This window comes from Corvus hawaiiensis, chromosome 9 (assembly GCF_020740725.1).
Source record: "Corvus hawaiiensis isolate bCorHaw1 chromosome 9, bCorHaw1.pri.cur, whole genome shotgun sequence".
NCBI lineage: Eukaryota > Metazoa > Chordata > Aves > Passeriformes > Corvidae > Corvus > Corvus hawaiiensis.
Window position 1 is genome coordinate 25,682,092 of NC_063221.1, and position 18,212 is coordinate 25,700,303.

Below are 18,212 nucleotides of genomic sequence, written 5' to 3' on the forward strand. Positions count from 1 at the left end.
ACTATCATTCCATATAACAGAATAGTAATAGTAGCAGTAAGAAAGAAACACATGCAGCATCAAAATAATTATTTCAAGATTTTCTCAATTACCTGGCTTGCTACTTTTCAAAAAAATAAGTTTTTCTTTAGAGGTAAACCCTTGAATGTATATTGCAAAAAAAATGTAACTTGCGCTATTGCAGCCATCTTGCTTGCTTATGTTGGGCTGTATCACACCTATCTCTGAGCTCTGAAAATAAATTCCTTATGCAAGATCTTTTATCTTCCCACAAAAAAAAATCCCCATTCACTGCATTTCTTCAAGTAAACAGTCTGGTGAGTCACCTGAGAGAAGCAATAGTTTCCTTGAAAGTACTAAGGACAAGTGACAGAGAGTGCTTTTAATACCACAGTTTCCAAATGAGTCCTCTTTAAAACTTGACTTTAGTTCCAATAAAATGCAGATTTACATTATTCATGGGAACACTTGAATTTCATTAAAATAGATTTTTATAATCACACGAACCAATAACAGAAGTATGACAAATCGCTATTTATTATCTTCACACATCCCAAGAGACCTGTAATACTTATAGTGAGGATAAGAGTTTTCCCAATGGTCACCATTAAAATGGAAGAGAAAGAAAGTACCATTCTGAGAACAAGATTATGCACTCTGAAATTTCACAGACAGCCTCTCTGCAAGTGAATTGGGATGCAGTTAATAATTATGCACTGGATGATTTCAGTTTATTTTCCATTTTTAAATATTATCACTTTTCTAAGTCTGAGCATGATACATTTAAATATTTGGTTATTATCCTCTTTCAAGAATGAGATCCTCTTGATCTATTAACATTTTATATTCAGAGGACTGTTTGTTGAAGGGCTTTCTATGTTGTCTGTATGTTGGAAAAAGTGATTGTGCTCTAACGGGCAATGTCCTCCTGGAAATTCACCTATTAAACTGCATAATTTATGAAAAGATTGATACAATACCTGGAGGAACGAGCTGTATTAGTTCAAGTGTGGCTGTGTCAACTAGGAGGGAAAAAAGTTTTTTCATGAGTTAAAAAAGAACTAAAATGAAAATTCCCATAGTCAAAGCCCAAGAAAAATGGATCACTGATTTAAGCTTCACAGCTCTGCACATTGCTGCACTATTTCCACCACACCAATAATAAGATAAAATTCAGTACAGCTCGCATAAATATCATCATGAATACAATGGCATTAGCAGGGTACAAATGACAACACTAAATCTGACTTAGAACTTTGTAAGTTCTATCTGCTGCCAAGTTTGTCCTCTTTTAAAGAAGATTATGCAAGCTTTGCCCCCTTTACAGATAACTCCCTGTGTGAGGGTGCATATTCCTGCAGTTTGAGTTCAGGTCAGTGTTTTCTCACTACAATTCATTATACACATGTGGCAAGACATAATTTTCTTAAAAATGAAAAGAATCCTTTTACAAAAATTGGAGGTTTATCCTTATATAATTTGACAATTAATCAAATAAATGACCACATAAAGGAACCCAATATCAGATAACCAGCTGGACTTTCAAGCACTTATGACTTTTTACCCTTTTCCTGTTCCAAAGCATTTAACATACATTTCTAGAGGCATTTTGTTAGATGACAATGGTTACCCACTAGTTTTTCAGAGAACAGGCCCCTGATAGAAAAACTATCACATAATTTAAACCTCCAAATCATCCTCACAAAAATGCATGACATTAATGGATACAACATAGTATACAAAAAAACCAGAACCTACATTCCAGTAACTTCACAAGGTCTCCAGGATCAACTATATTAGCAAATGCCTGAAAAAGAAATAATAATAATAATAATAATAATAATAATAATAATAATAGCACAGTTGAAGTAATCATATGGACCTGTGGGGAGGGAGAAGGAAAAAAAACCCAAAAAACAATGGTCTTCCTTGCCAAGATGGTTGTCAGGAGTCCTATCCCCACTGGAAAGAGAGAAGCTACTAAAATTGTAATTTGGAACATTATCAAATTCCCTGAAAGCTATCAGTTCTGTAATATACTTTCTACCCATATAGAGTTCCCTCTCTGTATGTAAATAACGAAAATAATTTATTGTGAAGAGTTAAAGATGTAGAGGTAAGTAATGGCTAAGAAAATTTCAAGAGAAAAACATAAATTGCTGAATGTACTACAATTCTGATAGATGAATGCACTTTAATTTATTAGTAATCCTTTAAGTTTCATTTTCACAGAGGTGACTTTTCATGGAAGTCTCCTGCTCAGGCTTTTTTTTAACCTGAATCCCATGTGAATAGATGGCAAAGAAAATGAGAGGATGTTGCACTGGATGGAGGTCCCCTACATTACACTGAAAACAGCATTCAGTACATTCCTCTTAAGAAGTTTGTGGTATGTTTGCCTTTAAAAAATGATGCTCTTTTCTGCTCTTCAGTAGGCAGTGAAATTATCACTGCTTGTTTCTTACCCACTTCACCAGAGCATCACTGAAGTTTACTCAGCCTGGTTTTCAAAGTGCTGGGAAATGCTTAAAGGAAAAGAACTAGAAAGGGCAAAGTATTATTATTCATAGGTAGTCAAGAAGCCAGATCATATCTGTAAGATACTGTGTTTCATTATCCCTGTGGTACTAATAATGAAGCTAGTAGGGACTCAGAATATGTGATAAACAACTATAAATTACAGGGCCAGAGTATCAATCTGGGAATTCTGGTGACAAACCATGAAAAAAGGATCTCGAAGGGAGTAGGATGTCACCAAAAAGGCTTGAGCTGCTACTTTATCTTTCTACTAAATTAAGGTGGCTCTCCTATATTGTATAGTCTCTGTTCTTCACCTTGCTATAATTTTTAGAACAAAAACATTCAGTCCCTTCCAAGCCAAGAAAAAAGACACTGAGAAAGGACAGTTCACAAAAGGATCAACAAACACCTAAAAAGTCTCATCATACATTAGAATCTTCAGTACACATAATTCTTGAGTCCCCATATGGATAACACAGGCACACCCCTCCTTTGTGCTAAAGAGAAGCAGGAGTTAAAATACTGCACCATCCTCAGTGTGACTATTTGTGCTCATGGGTTTTGCAGACAATTTTTGTGGAATTTGTGATGGGGTTTATTTGGGTTGTATCAGCCCTTGACATATCTTACCTTTTCAAATACTAGTTTCTCTTGAAAGAAGAGTGGAAACACTGCAGGGACACATTGAGTTTTTTTGTACTGCCCAAGTACAAAGACACTGAGATAAAGTTCCTGTTTGTCTTTCAGCAGCACTCCAGGACAAGTTACCTGTAGGAGTAACACACTCATTAAACAAACTGAACTTTAGGTACACAAGTAATGGCTGTTTTCAAGATAAAAATGAAACAGTCAGGACTGAAATGGTTGATTTCTGAAAGCCAGGATGTAACAGGCTAGAGAGAAAAAAATTCTTCTCTAAAGCAATTCTATTTGTACAGACTGGCCAGGAAAAAAGTCACCATTTAAAAATGATCGGGACCAAATTCTTCTTGCTTAAGTAAACACACTCCATTGTTTTCAACCAAAACTGAAACCCAAGGCCAGGTTAATTGAGTTAAAGGCATGCACTGACTGTGCAAGGTATAACCATCTATGTGAAGACTCATGTAGAATTAAGTCTACATGATGCCAACACACAAAACCCACCCAAACTTGAATGAAGCTGTTCAATTTACATGCTTAGATATCCATACTCTGTCCAGCCACCAGAAAGGGCAAGTTTATTTGCAAATTTTCTGTAAATGAGAAAAAGCAACTGTTGTTCCATTTCTACCAGATACATTTCTTCCTTTCTCTGAGAAGTCTGGCCATCTTTAAACTCAAGGCAGGGAAGGACTCTCGCTAGGCTGCCACTCAACTTTCTCTGCACAATTTTTAAATTCTGTAAGTAAGAAGTTGGTCTGTTTTTAAAGCTCTGACTGCAAGAATCTACACAACTCATTGCAAAACTATTTGCTATTTTCTCTGAACCACGTGGATTTATTTTATTTCCCTGACAGAGAACTGACACCTTTCACTTAAGGTCTCATGCTCATTTTTTATCTCAGAATTAGAAATACGAGGTTGTCTCTTCCAACATAAGGTTTCTGGAGAAAGCGTTCAGACTTTCAATTGCCAGGTAGAAAGACAAAGGAGGAGAGTGGTGGGAATTAAAATAAGAGATTTGGTTACAGTCTCCTACTCCCAAGTGAACATTTTACTTGAGAAATCCTAACTGTTTTTAAAAGAAAACTACATAAGCAGTAGAAAAACAGCTTCAGGTGGAAGAAATAAAAGAAAGCAATGTGTGATCAATCATTACAGATGAAGTATAAGGTAAAAAATAGTTCTTCTACTCATAAGTAACTGAGAAGAAAAAAATGGGTTTCCTCTACATGTAAATGAGGGCTTCAAATCTGCAAGAAAAGTGCCAGAATAATGGATAACCCAATTGAAACAGTCTGTCAAGCATTAAACAGCTTGCATGACACTCATGCAGTTGCAAATGTGAACAGGAGTGAGAGAGACAGATCTCATTCATACAAGGCAAGATCCCCCAAACTACATACTACATGTCATACCAGCTTCACTTCTCACTTCTATCTTCGACATTTTTGTAGGATTTACAATCATTTTTAGCTGGAGTTTTGTGCCTTTCACCTTAGAGAAGGCAACCAATGCTTGCCTATTTACTGAGATGAAAAGTAAGAGATCTGAAGATACTGGAATGAGCAAAACTGCCAACAACAGGTGCCATTTTTTCTTGCCATCCCGTAAAAAGAAAACGAATTCTTACAAATGAGCAGTGGGCCAAGATAGCACATGTGGAAAGCTGTGATTCTACTAGCCTGGGGATAAACTTCACAATGCATTACCTGGGCTGGAACACCAAATCCCCATGGCCATGTAACTGAAAAGCAGCTCCAAAAATGAATGACACATGCACATCTGCAGTTCACGGCACCTCTTTTGTAATACGCAGAGGCACTTAACACTTGGGAGACAAACTGAAGCTCTTATCTGACTGCAGCCTGCTCCAGCAGGATGAGGGACTATTTTAAAGACTGTAATAGTGTTATCTATGGATCAGCTAAGGAAGAGGGATATCAGTGCTGCAATTAACTGACCTCACAAGCAACCCGGAGGACTATGAGAAATTTCTAGGGCAGTGTTATCCTGGACATCTCTGCTGAAAGTTCCCAGGAGGATGGAAAATGTGTACCAGCCCCACAGCTGGGACATCACAAATAGCCATAAAGAAATCACTGAATTAAGGCCATGGAAAGGAACAGAATTTTCCTGATCTCAACCCTCTAGAGCACTTATTACACACAGTCCATGGCAGGAAAAACCAAACTAAAAAACAAATTAGTCTTTAAGTAAGACCTTCCTTTTGAGAAGAGAAATGAAGAAAACTACCAGCAACACAAACCAAAGAGTTGGTGGACCCAGATCAGAGAAGATCTTGGAATTTCATTAAGTCAAAGGGAGCAAAATGCATCTGTATCCTAAAGCAAGGGAAAAACAAAGAGGACAGAACTTCTGACACAACTGGACAGATTTCAAAAAGGGTTGAGAAATATGCAGAGCACTGTAAAAGGGCAGGGAAATGGATCAGAAATTTGGACAAGACTTTGGTCACAAATAAAGCAAACAAAGAGAGAATTAATGGACGTAGCATAAATCAGCCAAGATGTGAAAGCTAACAAATCTATGTTCCAAACACAACTGAATATTTTGCCTTGGTTTTAATAAAATTTATCACAGGAGGAAGAAGACAACTTAAAGAATTAAATGATAGAAACAAAAGTCACCCAATATGCACTAGGCCTGGACCAAGAAGGCACAGGGAGGCTGAATCATCTTCAGCCCAGGTTGTGAAAGAAAGTAATTTTTCTTAAATGAAACGTAATGAAAACAGGGAAGGTAGAATCTCCTGAAAAATAACAAACACAAGGACCATGTGAGACAGAAAGAGAGATCTTAAAAATGATAACCCCATTGATCGAAATATTTAAATATGTAAAAATAAAGAAAAAAGACATGGCAGAAAACATCACTAAAAAAAAGCCCAGCAGGCCACGTTCAATAAAAACAGATCAATCAAGCAAAATTTTACTTTTTCTTGAAAATCTGTTTTCTGCGTAAAGTATATCATATAGTGCCTTGAAAAATTATTATTTATGATGAACTAGATAAGAGTAGTTAGTAGAGGAGGAGTCAGTATCAAAGGTGGTACAGAACTGGCCAAAGGACAGCATCAATAATGTGCAAAAACTGGGAGTCATCAAGCTGAGGTTACTATCAAAAACATTCCTCTCTGTATACTGGGATTCATGTCTTTTAACATTTTTAATGACCCTGGCTCATACTAAAATATATAGGATGAAAGCTGGACTATTTTTCCCTACATCACCTAAGGCAAAAGCACGACCCTATTTGGGATGCAGGTTTCAATTCTGACTCTGATCAATGCAAATTCAAAGTGGAAGAGTAGCTCCCATCCCTAAGATGATTAGAAGGCTGGTGAGTCCATCACACAAATTTACTACCAAAAATACCAGAGTGCTTTAGCTGATAAAGATCAATGGGGAAATGAAAGAACTGCTGCCCAAAAAATATATCAAGCGAGCAAACACTAAGGAAAGAAAAAATTCCTTAAGTGAAAGGCCAGCACTGACATTTGTGTAAGAGTAGTCTCTTTCCATTCTTACCTGTAACCTTGAGAGCAGGGTAAATAACAAAATACCCCACAACTGAAAACATGATCCTGGGGAAATGTTTTCCCTGTACTCACTCCTGGCACAGGAATAGCTCACAGCCAGTGGGAACAGAAAAGGAAAGCACATTGCTCTGCTCCAGGAACCAAGCAGGCCTTGGCATTGTGGAGACAAACACCAGCTGTTGAGACAGCAGAGCAACACCGCCAGGGTGACACCCTCACCATCCATGTGTGGAAATCCACAGCTCTGCTTCAGAGCAGCCACTCAAGTTTGGGAAAAAGGGTAGCTAAGCAACCAGGAATACCTGGGCAATTTCCCAGTATATGCTTCCAGGATCCGCACTTGAATTTTGTGGATGGCATCTCGTGTTTTCCTCTCAGCAGCAAGTATTCTTATGTATATGGCACCACTTGTTCTGGATCACAGGACCGGGGCATATGAAGCCACCATGGTAACAGGGCACCGCCTAACACAGCTACTTCTGAAAAGTTTTCAGAATAATGATGCAGCTCGTCGCTGTATTCCCAGCTTGGATATAAGCAGAAAACTTTGCAAACTGCACAGGGTACAGTCGTAACATGATTAACGTCAAAACTTTCCACTTTCACACTTTCTGGTCTCACTCCCAGCCATGTAACATCCAGGTATTCAGAGCTGCCCAGAGTCACACCCTGCCCCTCACAGGGCGGCATTTGCCATCAACAAGCCGCTCTTTCCTGGGTTTTGGTTTTTTTTTTTTTTTTATTCTTCCTGAGAGTGCTTCCCCCCCACCATACAGCTTCCCAAGAATCAGTGTCTCTTAAAAAACACATTTTCCGCAGGAAAATGAGAACTCTAAAGCGGCACGGCTGCTGCTAACACCAACGGGGGAACGGGGGCACAGGGATAAACACCCCCCACAACTTTTCCACAGGAAAATGGGAGCTCCGGAGGGGCACGGCTGCTGCCAACACCAACGCGGGGGCGCAGGGACCGGCTGCCGGAGGATGCCCACACGGAAGGGCTGGGGTGCCAGACGGAGCGCGGCCCCCGCTCGGCAGCAGGGCCCGGAGCAGCCCCCGGAAGATGCCCCGGGCCGGGACCGCAGGGCGGCGGCCGGCAGAGGAAAGCGGGGCGGGAAGCGCTGCCGGAAGAGCCCAGCGCGGCTTCTCCTGCCGGCCGCGGCCCAGCTGAGGCGGGCGGGGAGCGCGGCCCCGGCACTCACCGAGCGCAGCTCCAGCTGCAGGACGCAGCGCAGCGCTTTCCGCGGCATGGGCGGGCGGGCAGCGGGGCCAGCCGGACCCGGGCCGCTCGGGCTCGGCCGACGCCGTTGTCACGGCAACCGGGGCGCGTCCGGCCGCGGCGGCCGCTCCGCCCTCCTCGGGGGCGGCTTCCCCTCCCTCCCTCCATCCCCTCCCTCTCTGTGCCCGCCCCGCCCGGCGCTCGCCGCCGTCGCGCCGCAGAGCTGAGGGGCCGTGCCGGCCCTGCCCACACTTTCCCCCACAGCGCCCGTGTTCCCTTCCCGTCCGGCCCTCGCTGCTCTCCACAGGGCCTCCTGCCCTGAAACAATCAGTTAGGTTGGAAAAGATCTCTGCCATCACCGTGCCCAACCTATGGCTGAGCATGAGTGTCTCAAGTAGACCATGGCACGTCCAATCCTTCCTTAAACAGCTCCAGGGACTGTGGCTCCACCACCGCCGTGGGCTGCCCTTTCCCTTGTTTAATCACCCTTTCCGTGAAGAAGTTGTCGCTAATTTCCAACGTAAACGTCCCTTGGCGCTGCTTAAGAGGATGTTCTCTCGTCCTGCCGCTAATCCTGTTCGTCATCCCTACTCATCCCACAACCTTCTCTGGTTCTCCCACTTTCCTACTTCCTGACCTCCGGCTGGCTCGTCCTGGCACTCCGCACAGGGACTTGTGGAGCTGCCGGGGGGCTGCTAGAGTGTACCAAAAGTGATAAATAGTAGATAAAATATTTCCACCCTCTGCCCCCTGAAGGGCGGACAGCGATGGGCAATGGAGCCCTGGTGTGAAAGCACAAGTGTCCAGCGTGGGGCAGAGAACCAGACAGGTCACGCACAGGTGAGGGCAGGGCTGCTTTGGGGCATCCAGGAGGAATGTGAAGCTCGGGATGTGTCAGATTCCTCCAGCTTCGTGGGCCTCCTGCAGAAAGGTGCAGAGAGAGCCTTCTCTTCAGCAGAGGGGTCACAACCAAGTTTTATACAGCTCCAGGCTTGAATAGCTAAAAAGGACTGGATTTCCATGCTTTCTTTTTCTCTTTTGATGCAATTCACCTGCATCCTGTTGTAGCCATCTGGGCCCTTTTGACTCGAGTATCCCATTTTAATGTCCTCTGTGGGTGAGACAGGGTGCATGGGATATATTCTGACTGGTGCCATCTTTGGAAACATGTTTGTACACTCATATCTGAAATTGTCTGTTCATTCCTACCCTTCTGCTTTCATTATTAACAAACTCATATTTATGTCTCTGATCTTCATCCCAAGTTTGATCATATCAAGGATATTCCCCAACATCTCTGCTGCTCAGTTGTTTTCAGAGTATTTACAATCCCATACAACACCGAAATAATCTGATTTTCTCTCTCAGCAACTGCAACTTGTTTCAGCCTCAGACTGTGAAGGGATTTCAGGCTTTAAATATTCTTTCCAAGTTCACAAGTACAGCTGTAGAGAGGACAGAAAATTTTAATTGCCTCCAAAAGAACGCAGTGGCTCAAATGTATCCCTTGGCTTTCTTTATTTTAATTTTACTCTTTCAAAGAAAAATCATGCTAAGTGATCTGGAAAGAAACAGCATTCTCAAAATGCTTTGATTTATCTCTCTCTTTTTTTTTGTTTTAAAGGAAATGGCAAAGAACATGATATGCCAGTTCAGACAAAAGTGAAATCTATAGATGGATTAAATATCACTACTAATACTTGATACCAATCTTTTGAAATAAATAATGGATTGGAAAGGTAGGCCTTGTTTTCATTAATGTGACTTCTGTAACAGCTCTAAGGTGTGGGGGAGTTTTTTGTGTTTTAGTTTAGTTGGTTTTGGGTCTTTTTTGGGGTGTTTTTTTGTTTGTGTTGGTTTTTTTTTGTTTTGGTTTTGGTTTTTTTGTCTTAGCAAAGGATTCTGTATTTAGGGCCTGGAAAATTCCCTGTAGACTTCTAGTACATATATTAAGGAGGGGATGACTCTTGGATAAAATAGTTTTCTGAGCATTATCAGTCTCAAGGTTATGAATAGCATTCCAGAGTTAATGAGAAGAAAATTCTCACAGATCCATAGCTTCAGATGGTAACAGTATTAAAATGGTTTATTGCTTATTTTCAGCTACCTTTCATATACATGCTTTTTGGAGGGATAAATAATGTGTTAAAGATTGTGAAGTATGAGATATTATGGTAAGTGTGGCCATATAAGAAGAGAAGATAGATAAATGCTGAAATCAAAAATGGCATCATGTTTGTGATGAGAATTTAATATCCATGTGCAGTGCCCTGGAACAGAAGTACTTTATAGCCCTTGAAAAAGGAGCACAAGGCAGGACAGAAAGCTTCTCCAAAGTGATAAGGCAGTGATGAATTTCAGCGCTTTTCCCTGGCAAACCTTCTGGTCTGCAGAGTTTCTTCCCCTTTGCCCTGCTGGGCCTTGGGAAGAAAGGCTGCTGCTGCTGCAGTGCTTTCCTGTCCAGCCCTTTCTGCAGCAGTGCGAGACCCATCTGCTCCTTCTCCTTTTTGTTAAATGCATGATTTAGACCTGCATTTGCACTGCAGGAACGGTAATGCAGGAATCTGGGGACAATGAGGGAAAATCCTGACTTTCAGTAAAAATCCATTCCTAATAAGCAAAACTGTTAACCAAAACAACAAAAGAAGTGCTTGCTCCTGTAATTGACCTGAGGTTTTAACTGCTGTAAAGTTTCCCTGCTGTGAAAGCACATGAATTCCTTTGCTTTTACTGCAGTAAATCTTCTTGTAATGCTACTTGTACTTATTTTTATGTATTAAAAGAATCTGAATGATTGTTCTGCATTGTGGAGGGTTTTTTTGCAATTTCCTCCAATTATGAGCTTCATCTTTTGCTGTCCTCTGGGCCCTCCAACATGGCTGCTACAGAAGAGCTGTGATGTCATCAAAATACTCAATTTTGCCCTTATTTCTACCATTGCAAACTAGAAGTAAATGTCAAGAGAGGGAGGCTGCCCTGGTGTAAGATAATTACCACAAGATTTATATCATATTGTTGCTGTGCTTGTGATGGTCAGCCATCAGGAGTTTCAATGCATTGAAATAGGCTACAAAATAGGTAGAGTGAGAAAAATGGGAAGAGTCAGGTCTGCAAACAGTGGGTATTGTACAGTTCAGAATCTAAAAAATACTGGGGATTAGACAGAATTTGATTAGATCAGGCTGGAGATCAGAGAGCAAGCCTAATATCACTGAGTTTGTCAGAGGCTCACTTTTGGCTAAGAAGCCAGGAATGGTTTCCTCCATTCTTTAGGAAGCAGAACACTGGGTGCAAAGTGGTATTTCACTGTCATCCTGCTAATCAGAATGAAGGGAATAAAGGAGCTTTCCACATTTGGCCACCCTCTACTGCAGTTCTTAGGATTGGTGTCAGAGATCCTTTTCTGCCTACTTTGAGCCCCTGATGTTACCCGAGCAGCCAGAGGAGACGTCTCTGTTACTGCACGTCAAGCCCCTTATTTAGACATCATCACCGAGCATGACTGACTTACCATTAATAACTGAGGAGAATTCCAGGAAGGCATCTGCTCAAATAACAGCAAAAAATTATGGGATATGGTAAGATTTCCACATTAGAAAGGCAAGCAAACAAAACATTAAGACTGTTTTACTTTAGAGAAAAGTAAGATGTAATACAAAGGAGGTACATAAGGGATTGAAAAATACGTAGAACTAAGTTCTTCTGTTTGCCCATGCCTCTTTTTCCATTCAAAGAAGACATGCAGTGAAATTAAAAAACAAAATCAAAACTGCTAGAAGAAAGTACGTTAGATAGTGGAACTTGTTATCACAAGGTACATTCAATTGTGTTCCAAACAGAATTAGAGTGCTCTGGAAACCCCACTGGACAATATCCCCATGCATTAATTTTGATCTTCTGACTCACTGTGAGGTTAAATGTGCAATCCACAGAAGTCAATCCCTGTGCAAAGAATTGTAGTGGAGGAAAACCGGCAGCAGAAGTTAAGACTAAACAATCCCAGAACACTGTAGAGCAGAGCTGGAAGAATTCTGTGATGTGAGAGATTCTAATAGGATCTAAGGGGACCGAAGTGAATTGCATTACTGCAGACAGTAATGTAACAGGGAAGTTACAGAGTGCTAGATTATTGATGAGGACAGAGGATGGAGATTACCTGAGGGTGTCAGCACACTCCTCACAAAATACATTTTCATCTAATCTTTCTACTTTAAAGCAGGAAAAAAGTTGCCCAGAAGTTACCACCCATTAATATCTATTGCTTTCGAAAAAGGCCACAATGATTTTGTTGATCCTGCTTATTGAGCGTCTTGCTCTTTCCTGACATGTGAAGACACAGCTGGGCAGAGCTTTTGGCTTTCTTGATGAATCTACAAGTTGATACAGGCAAAAGGCCACCTGCTCATGTTTTTATGTAGGTGAAGCAGTGACCTTTCTTCCCCATGCCCTCCCAGTCTCACCAGTGCCTACTGCAGAGCATTTTTACTGCACATCTGGAGAAACTCAGTGCCTCTTTAACATTTCACCGTGGCTCAGCCATGACAGAGCAATTCCTCCATATTGCTGCTAAGTCAATACTCGCTTTGGTGCATCTCAGCATTAGCTTCATTCATTCTTTATGTGTATCCTGCCTGCAACAAAAAAACAGGCAAACTATCTAAAGACACTGAAGTTTTCTTAACATGTAAGCTGTCTTCCAGGTCTGCCAAATTCTTTCTCGACTGGCTGCAGCTAAAGCAATCAAACCTGGTTTGATTACAGCCACTAGAGGAATATTCCAGATCTTGAACTTAGTTGTTGTAATTGGAAACTTGTGTTGTAAAGGAATCATCTAAATTCTTCTAAGAGATTACTTCTTTGAATACAGTCTTATGAATTCACAGATGGCACAAATTCAATCAGCCGACAGCATTAGCTTTGTACCCCAGAAAGTTCCTAGTCTGTCCCCTACTCAGTTCAAGAGAGGTAACATTTTTCTTTGTGCTTTACATTTAAAATAAATTTTCTTAGATGGAGACATTGCCCCAGCAAAGTTTTTGCCAGAAACAAAATTCTTCTGACCAAGTTATAAACCCCTGAAAATAGGGCTTTATAATGGGACTGCTGATAGACCCTTAACAATAACGTTGTGAATGGCGCTGCTATAATTAATGATACTTCAGAAAGATTTATGGTCCTTAGAAAGAGATAAAACAGAAATATCATTGCTTCTTTGCCTCCCATCATTTTATCCTCTATGAAATTTTATGTGAAATAAGTCAAATGAAAAATGTAAGCTCTTAATCTTTTCCCAGAGTCCTGTCTCTCACTTGATGAACACTTTCACAGAATAAATTAGAGCTTTTTATTCCTTATGTATGTACAGCTTTGTATTTAAAAAGCAAAGAAAAGAATATTGTTGGCTTGGCAAAGCAACTCAAAACAACGGTCATAGAGGAAGCAAAAATGACTCACTATTCTTGTCTGTTCTTCAGCCATCCCAGAGACAATAACTCCTGTCCTGCAATAGTTCTGAGCAGCTTGGTAGTGTCCAAAAGTGCTCCGTAAGGGAGAATCTCTGCTGATGGAAAGTTGGCCATGATGACTCTGGCTGCAGCAGCAAGAGCCCAGAAAGCCAAAAGCTGTGGCTTGATTACAGCAGATAGTACCTTTGTGTTGGAAATCACAGAATACTATATGGATATTTAATTTAACTGGGAAAGGCATAGCAACAAGCAGTTGCTGGAGGCTGAAGCTAGAAAAAAATTGAATTATATGTTTGGCGTTATATTGCAACAGAGAAAGGGAGTAACCACTGGAACAGGCTATCAAAGGGAAAGTGAATTCTCCATTTTCTGACAATACCAAAGGAAAATGAGAAGCTGACTAAAGAAATGCTTTTGTTGAAACAAAACATATTTTAGTCAAACTAAAAGAAGATTGACAACAGTATTTAATGGCCTGTGATGTACAGGAGGCTGCCCTGACGGTCTAACAGTGTGTCTGTTTGTGAATGTTGTGACTGTGCACTGCTTACTGAGCAGAGATCAGGAGAGAGGGCTCTGAGCACTTTGCCTTGGAGTTCGTGCACGGCAGCACCTGGCACTGCCCAGGTAGCTGCTGGGAGGTGGCAGGGAATGCCGAGAGAGCCCTCGGAGAGCAGGGGCACAGCATGGCTCCGAGCTCGACAGAGGTGTCTTCACTGAGCTGCTTCTGAGCACCAGGAGATCCCAGGCAGAGTCTGCAGGGGGAAAAGCTTCACCTCTGGGCAGCCAGGCTGAGGCAGCAGCTGAGTAGGGGCTGAGAAGTCATAGATTTGGCACAGGCCACCTGGAACGGCAGTTAAAGCTCAAAATCCATCACATCCAGACAGAGTCCAAGGCTCCAGCTTGTGCCAGCCTCACCCAGTTCAGATGGCATCAGGCGCTTGTTTTCCAAAAGCCTCTGCAGTGTGTCAGGAGTTCTGTCCCTCTGCCCATTAAAGTAGCAGTGTTTGAGCATCTTCCCTGTTATTTTGATTGACAACAGCAAAGTCACTAGAGAACCTCAAGGACTTTCTGGCTGGCTTGTTTTCCTGTTATAAATAATAGCTTTTTGTATTAGAGAAAAAAACTGAAATGCTGTTTTGAAATAATAACTGAAGTTACAGTTTCTAGTGGGAAGCGCTGAGATCTATGCTCAAATTCCCCATAAATTATAGCATTGTTCCTTTAAAATGTCTCAAATCCATCAGGAACAGAGAGGGATATTTTATATATATATATTTTTTTTTTAAAACATTTTTTTTATGACAAGAACTTTTGGTTTTCAATGGAATTCACTTTGGAGGGCAGAACATTTTCTTTTTCATTGTAGGAAGATTTGTAAAGGGGCAGGATTGTGGCTATTATTAGTCTTTCCTAAAGAAAATCATCAAATCCTTTACAGCACTAGGCAGATCTGGGCTAGAAAGTATAACAGGATGGTATAGAGCAGCCCAGATAGCGACAGGGAGAAAATGGAGCAGGAAGAAAGAAAAAAAATGGAAACCCACAAAGAAGAGCAGATGCCAATTAGAATTCTTGCAGGCTGCAGCAAGGAGTGAGCATAAGAAGCTGTAGGAAAAGAAAGAGTAGAGTGGATTAGTGTTAATCAGAGACATGGGAAAGTAGGAAAGGTTTTAAATGAGCTTTTTGGTTAGCAGCTCAAAAGAGAATTCCAGATCCATCACGTGTAGGGGCAAAACTAAAATGCAGAATAGCAGAAGATACATCTGAATCCTGAGTAATTAACTTTTGAAGGTAATAAGACATTTTTTGGAAGTGGAAGTTTTTCTCTCTCTCTCTTTCTCTCTCCAGCACTGTTTTCCTGTTCCTAGAGAAAGAGTGCACTTAGTATTATAAGAAAGTGACTCCTACCTGTTCTCTTTTTCACTGTCTTAATGGTATATACATACAGCACCTTGTTACAGGAAAGTTAAGCACTAAAGAAATAGAACTTGCCCAGTCTCTGGCAATAAATTTGCCCAAATACAGAGTGCAGATGAATTGCCTCCAGAGCTGGTTGAGTTACACCAGGTAAGAAGCTGGCACAGTATGGGACTGAAGAGTGGTCTGAAGATCTTGGGGTTCAAGATGAGTTCCAAAATCCACTACAGACATTGTTGACTTCAGTAAACATTAGAGCAGGATGGCTGGAGTGTGAGTGTAGGGACTCTCCTTTCAGCTCTGAGATATGAAACATCCCTTAACATTTGTGTGCTGCCAATTCAACTCCCTGTAAAATGAGGACACTAACATCCAGTCACTAAAAAGGAAAAAAAAAAAACCGGAAAAATAAAAAAAGAGGAAAAACGAGAACCCCCACCGATTATCTGTTCTTAGAGGCTGTACAATGCTATAATTAACAATCCTATTTTTAGCTTTGGCTTTATGTGCAATCTAAGAAAGAATAGCTCTGTTTGTGTTTCTTTTACATATGAATCATCATTAAAGGTTAATGAGAAAACTAACACTATATGAAAAGGTTGTTTTCTCATTATTTAAACATTTTCATTTTAAAAGCTCTGTGTATTCCTAGAATATTATTAATTTATTATTTGCTAAACAATATCTTAACTATTATCTTTATTTCCTCACATGGCATAATTTTAAGCAACTGCAATCAGTGCCCTTAGTTCCACTCATCAGTTCTGAATCTCTGCACCGCTGAATCTCCAGCAGAACAAACGTCATCCAGACAAAGCACAGACGTGTCCATCAGATCAGCCAGAGCTTCTGACACAGACTTTGTGCCAGCTTGGTGGTATGCTGTTGGCTTTACACTGGTTACCAGAAGAACAGAGGATTCTGGATTCAGTGTAATGTTAGGTTAGCACAGAGAGTGGATGCCTAACGTAGCATAAACCCCATCAGCACCACGCCAAACCTTCCATGGTTTTTTTTTTGTTTTAACAAATTTAAACCATCACAGTGAGCATATATGAGATCAGTGTCTGACACCAGTAGATCCAACACTAAGACCCTTAAAGTCACAGTTTGGTCACACCCAAGCCTGCAGTAAATTTTTACACTGTGATAAAACACCGCTGAATTCAAATGAAGCCTAAAAATCATGTCCATTTTCAATGCATTGGAATTTATTATGGTGATGGAAGCAACTCTTCCAGCATAGTGGAAGATGAACCCTACACTGCAACCTCAAACCAAGCCACCGTGCTTGTGGCCATGTGGGGAAAAGATGAGCTCCCAGGGAACAGAAACCCAAACGTTTGCTCAAGTTCTCGCTGCACTCCAGGGGTGCACGTACCAGGTTTTCCAGTTGGATGTCACTCTCTTTTAGTGACCAAAGTTACACAAAAAAACCCCTCTGAAAGCAGGACTTTGTGACAGAAACGCCTACACAGCTGTAACAGCCACTTCTCAAATATGCTGCTGCTTATGAACCACAAGAATAATATGGTGAAATGTGCCGACTTTTGCAGTTTTCCCCTCTTTTGTTGAAACTAATGAGTCACGATTAGAGTAATGCTTTTCTGTGACTCGTAAACCATTTTGCTTAATGAGGTACTAAGTCTTTATAATTAGGCTCAGAAGGGAGCTAGGACGTGGCCCCTTAAGAGCAATAATTATTTAGGTTATTTATGGTAATAAAAAATTGAAAATAGGAATTCTTCCTCAGAATGCAACTATTTATTCTTTTACATATTGCCTAATAGGCAATTACCCTATTAAGGCAACGTTTTGTTGCTAAAGACATTAATTGAAATGTAAATTAAATGTAAATCAGCTAATTAAATTGATATGTAATGAACTTGTCATGCAGGCCTTTGAGATCAGATGCATTCTGCTAATAAACAAGTGTTTTACTGGTGCCATTGCTCACTGGAGTTAAGGTTGTTTAATGTGTTGTGTCGATAACACTCTCCCATCCCAAATTCAAAGGTTTGGATTGTGTCGTTAGAGCCCAGAACGAAGCTGGCACTGGGACCTACTGAATTTATTCCATCCTGTTATTTCCTGATCAACTTCATTGCAAGGCAAGGTGTTCCCCTAATGGTAAGTGCTGCACATCCCATTGGGTTGTGATCCCAGCTCTGTCTGTTCCTTCTGCTCCCCAGAAATGACAAAACACTTTGTAAAAGCCCTCTCCAAGATTGATGCTTCTGTCTTAGGTGGCTTCTGGAGGGGTTAATGTTATTTCTTTCTCCACAAGCTATGGCCAGTTCAGCAGAGGTAATGAACCTTCACAGCAGAGGGAGGATAACTCTACACATTCCTGAAATAGAAATAAAATGAGAAATGAAGCAATCAAAATTTGCTTGGTGATTATGTTGACAACATACAAGGTAAACATCAAAGTCAATACAGCAACAGGAGAGTGAGCCAGAATAACCTCCTGTGCTGGCCATAACACACACGTAACCTTCAGCATCAAAGCGTGGGCTTGTGTCAAGCTGTAAATTAAAGGGAAAGAATAGGAAACTATCGGTTCTCCTATGAAATGATCCATTTTCCTGCAGCTGCGATTTCAGCCAGACCTAATAAAATTTCTGGCAAAATATCAGGCCCTGTATTGAAGGTATCTTGGAGGACAAAAGTCCCTCCCCTGCCAGATACATGGACAAAACTCACTGCCTCCAATTAAGCAACAGTAAGGCAAATGTCACACATTTTGCTTTTGAAAAAGCTCAGGTCAGCACCTTATAGAACCCACCGCCCACTTCTATTCACATCATGCAGACATTTTGTGTGCACAGTCACAAGGCTCAAGTAAATGTAGCAAAAAGGGCTGTGGAAGAGAGAGAATAGA

At 41.0% G+C, this 18,212-nt stretch overlaps 1 protein-coding gene across 4 annotated transcripts in view; it reads right to left on the bottom strand.

Annotated features, from left to right (window-relative positions):
* SPATA6 (spermatogenesis associated 6) overlaps nt 1–8,052 on the bottom strand; it is a 41,974-nt gene extending 33,922 nt beyond the window's left edge. For all 4 annotated transcript variants that reach the window (XM_048313124.1, XM_048313125.1, XM_048313123.1 and 1 more), the window contains exons 1-4: nt 7,927–8,052; nt 3,151–3,288; nt 1,759–1,807; nt 981–1,022 (exon numbers count right to left, since the gene is read on the bottom strand). In XM_048313124.1, coding sequence (XP_048169081.1) covers nt 981–1,022; nt 1,759–1,807; nt 3,151–3,288; nt 7,927–7,974 — 277 coding nt within the window. In that variant the 5' untranslated portion in view covers nt 7,975–8,052. The remainder of the gene's footprint in view (nt 1–980; nt 1,023–1,758; nt 1,808–3,150; nt 3,289–7,926) is intronic.
* Nucleotides 8,053–18,212: the final 10,160 nt, after the last annotated feature.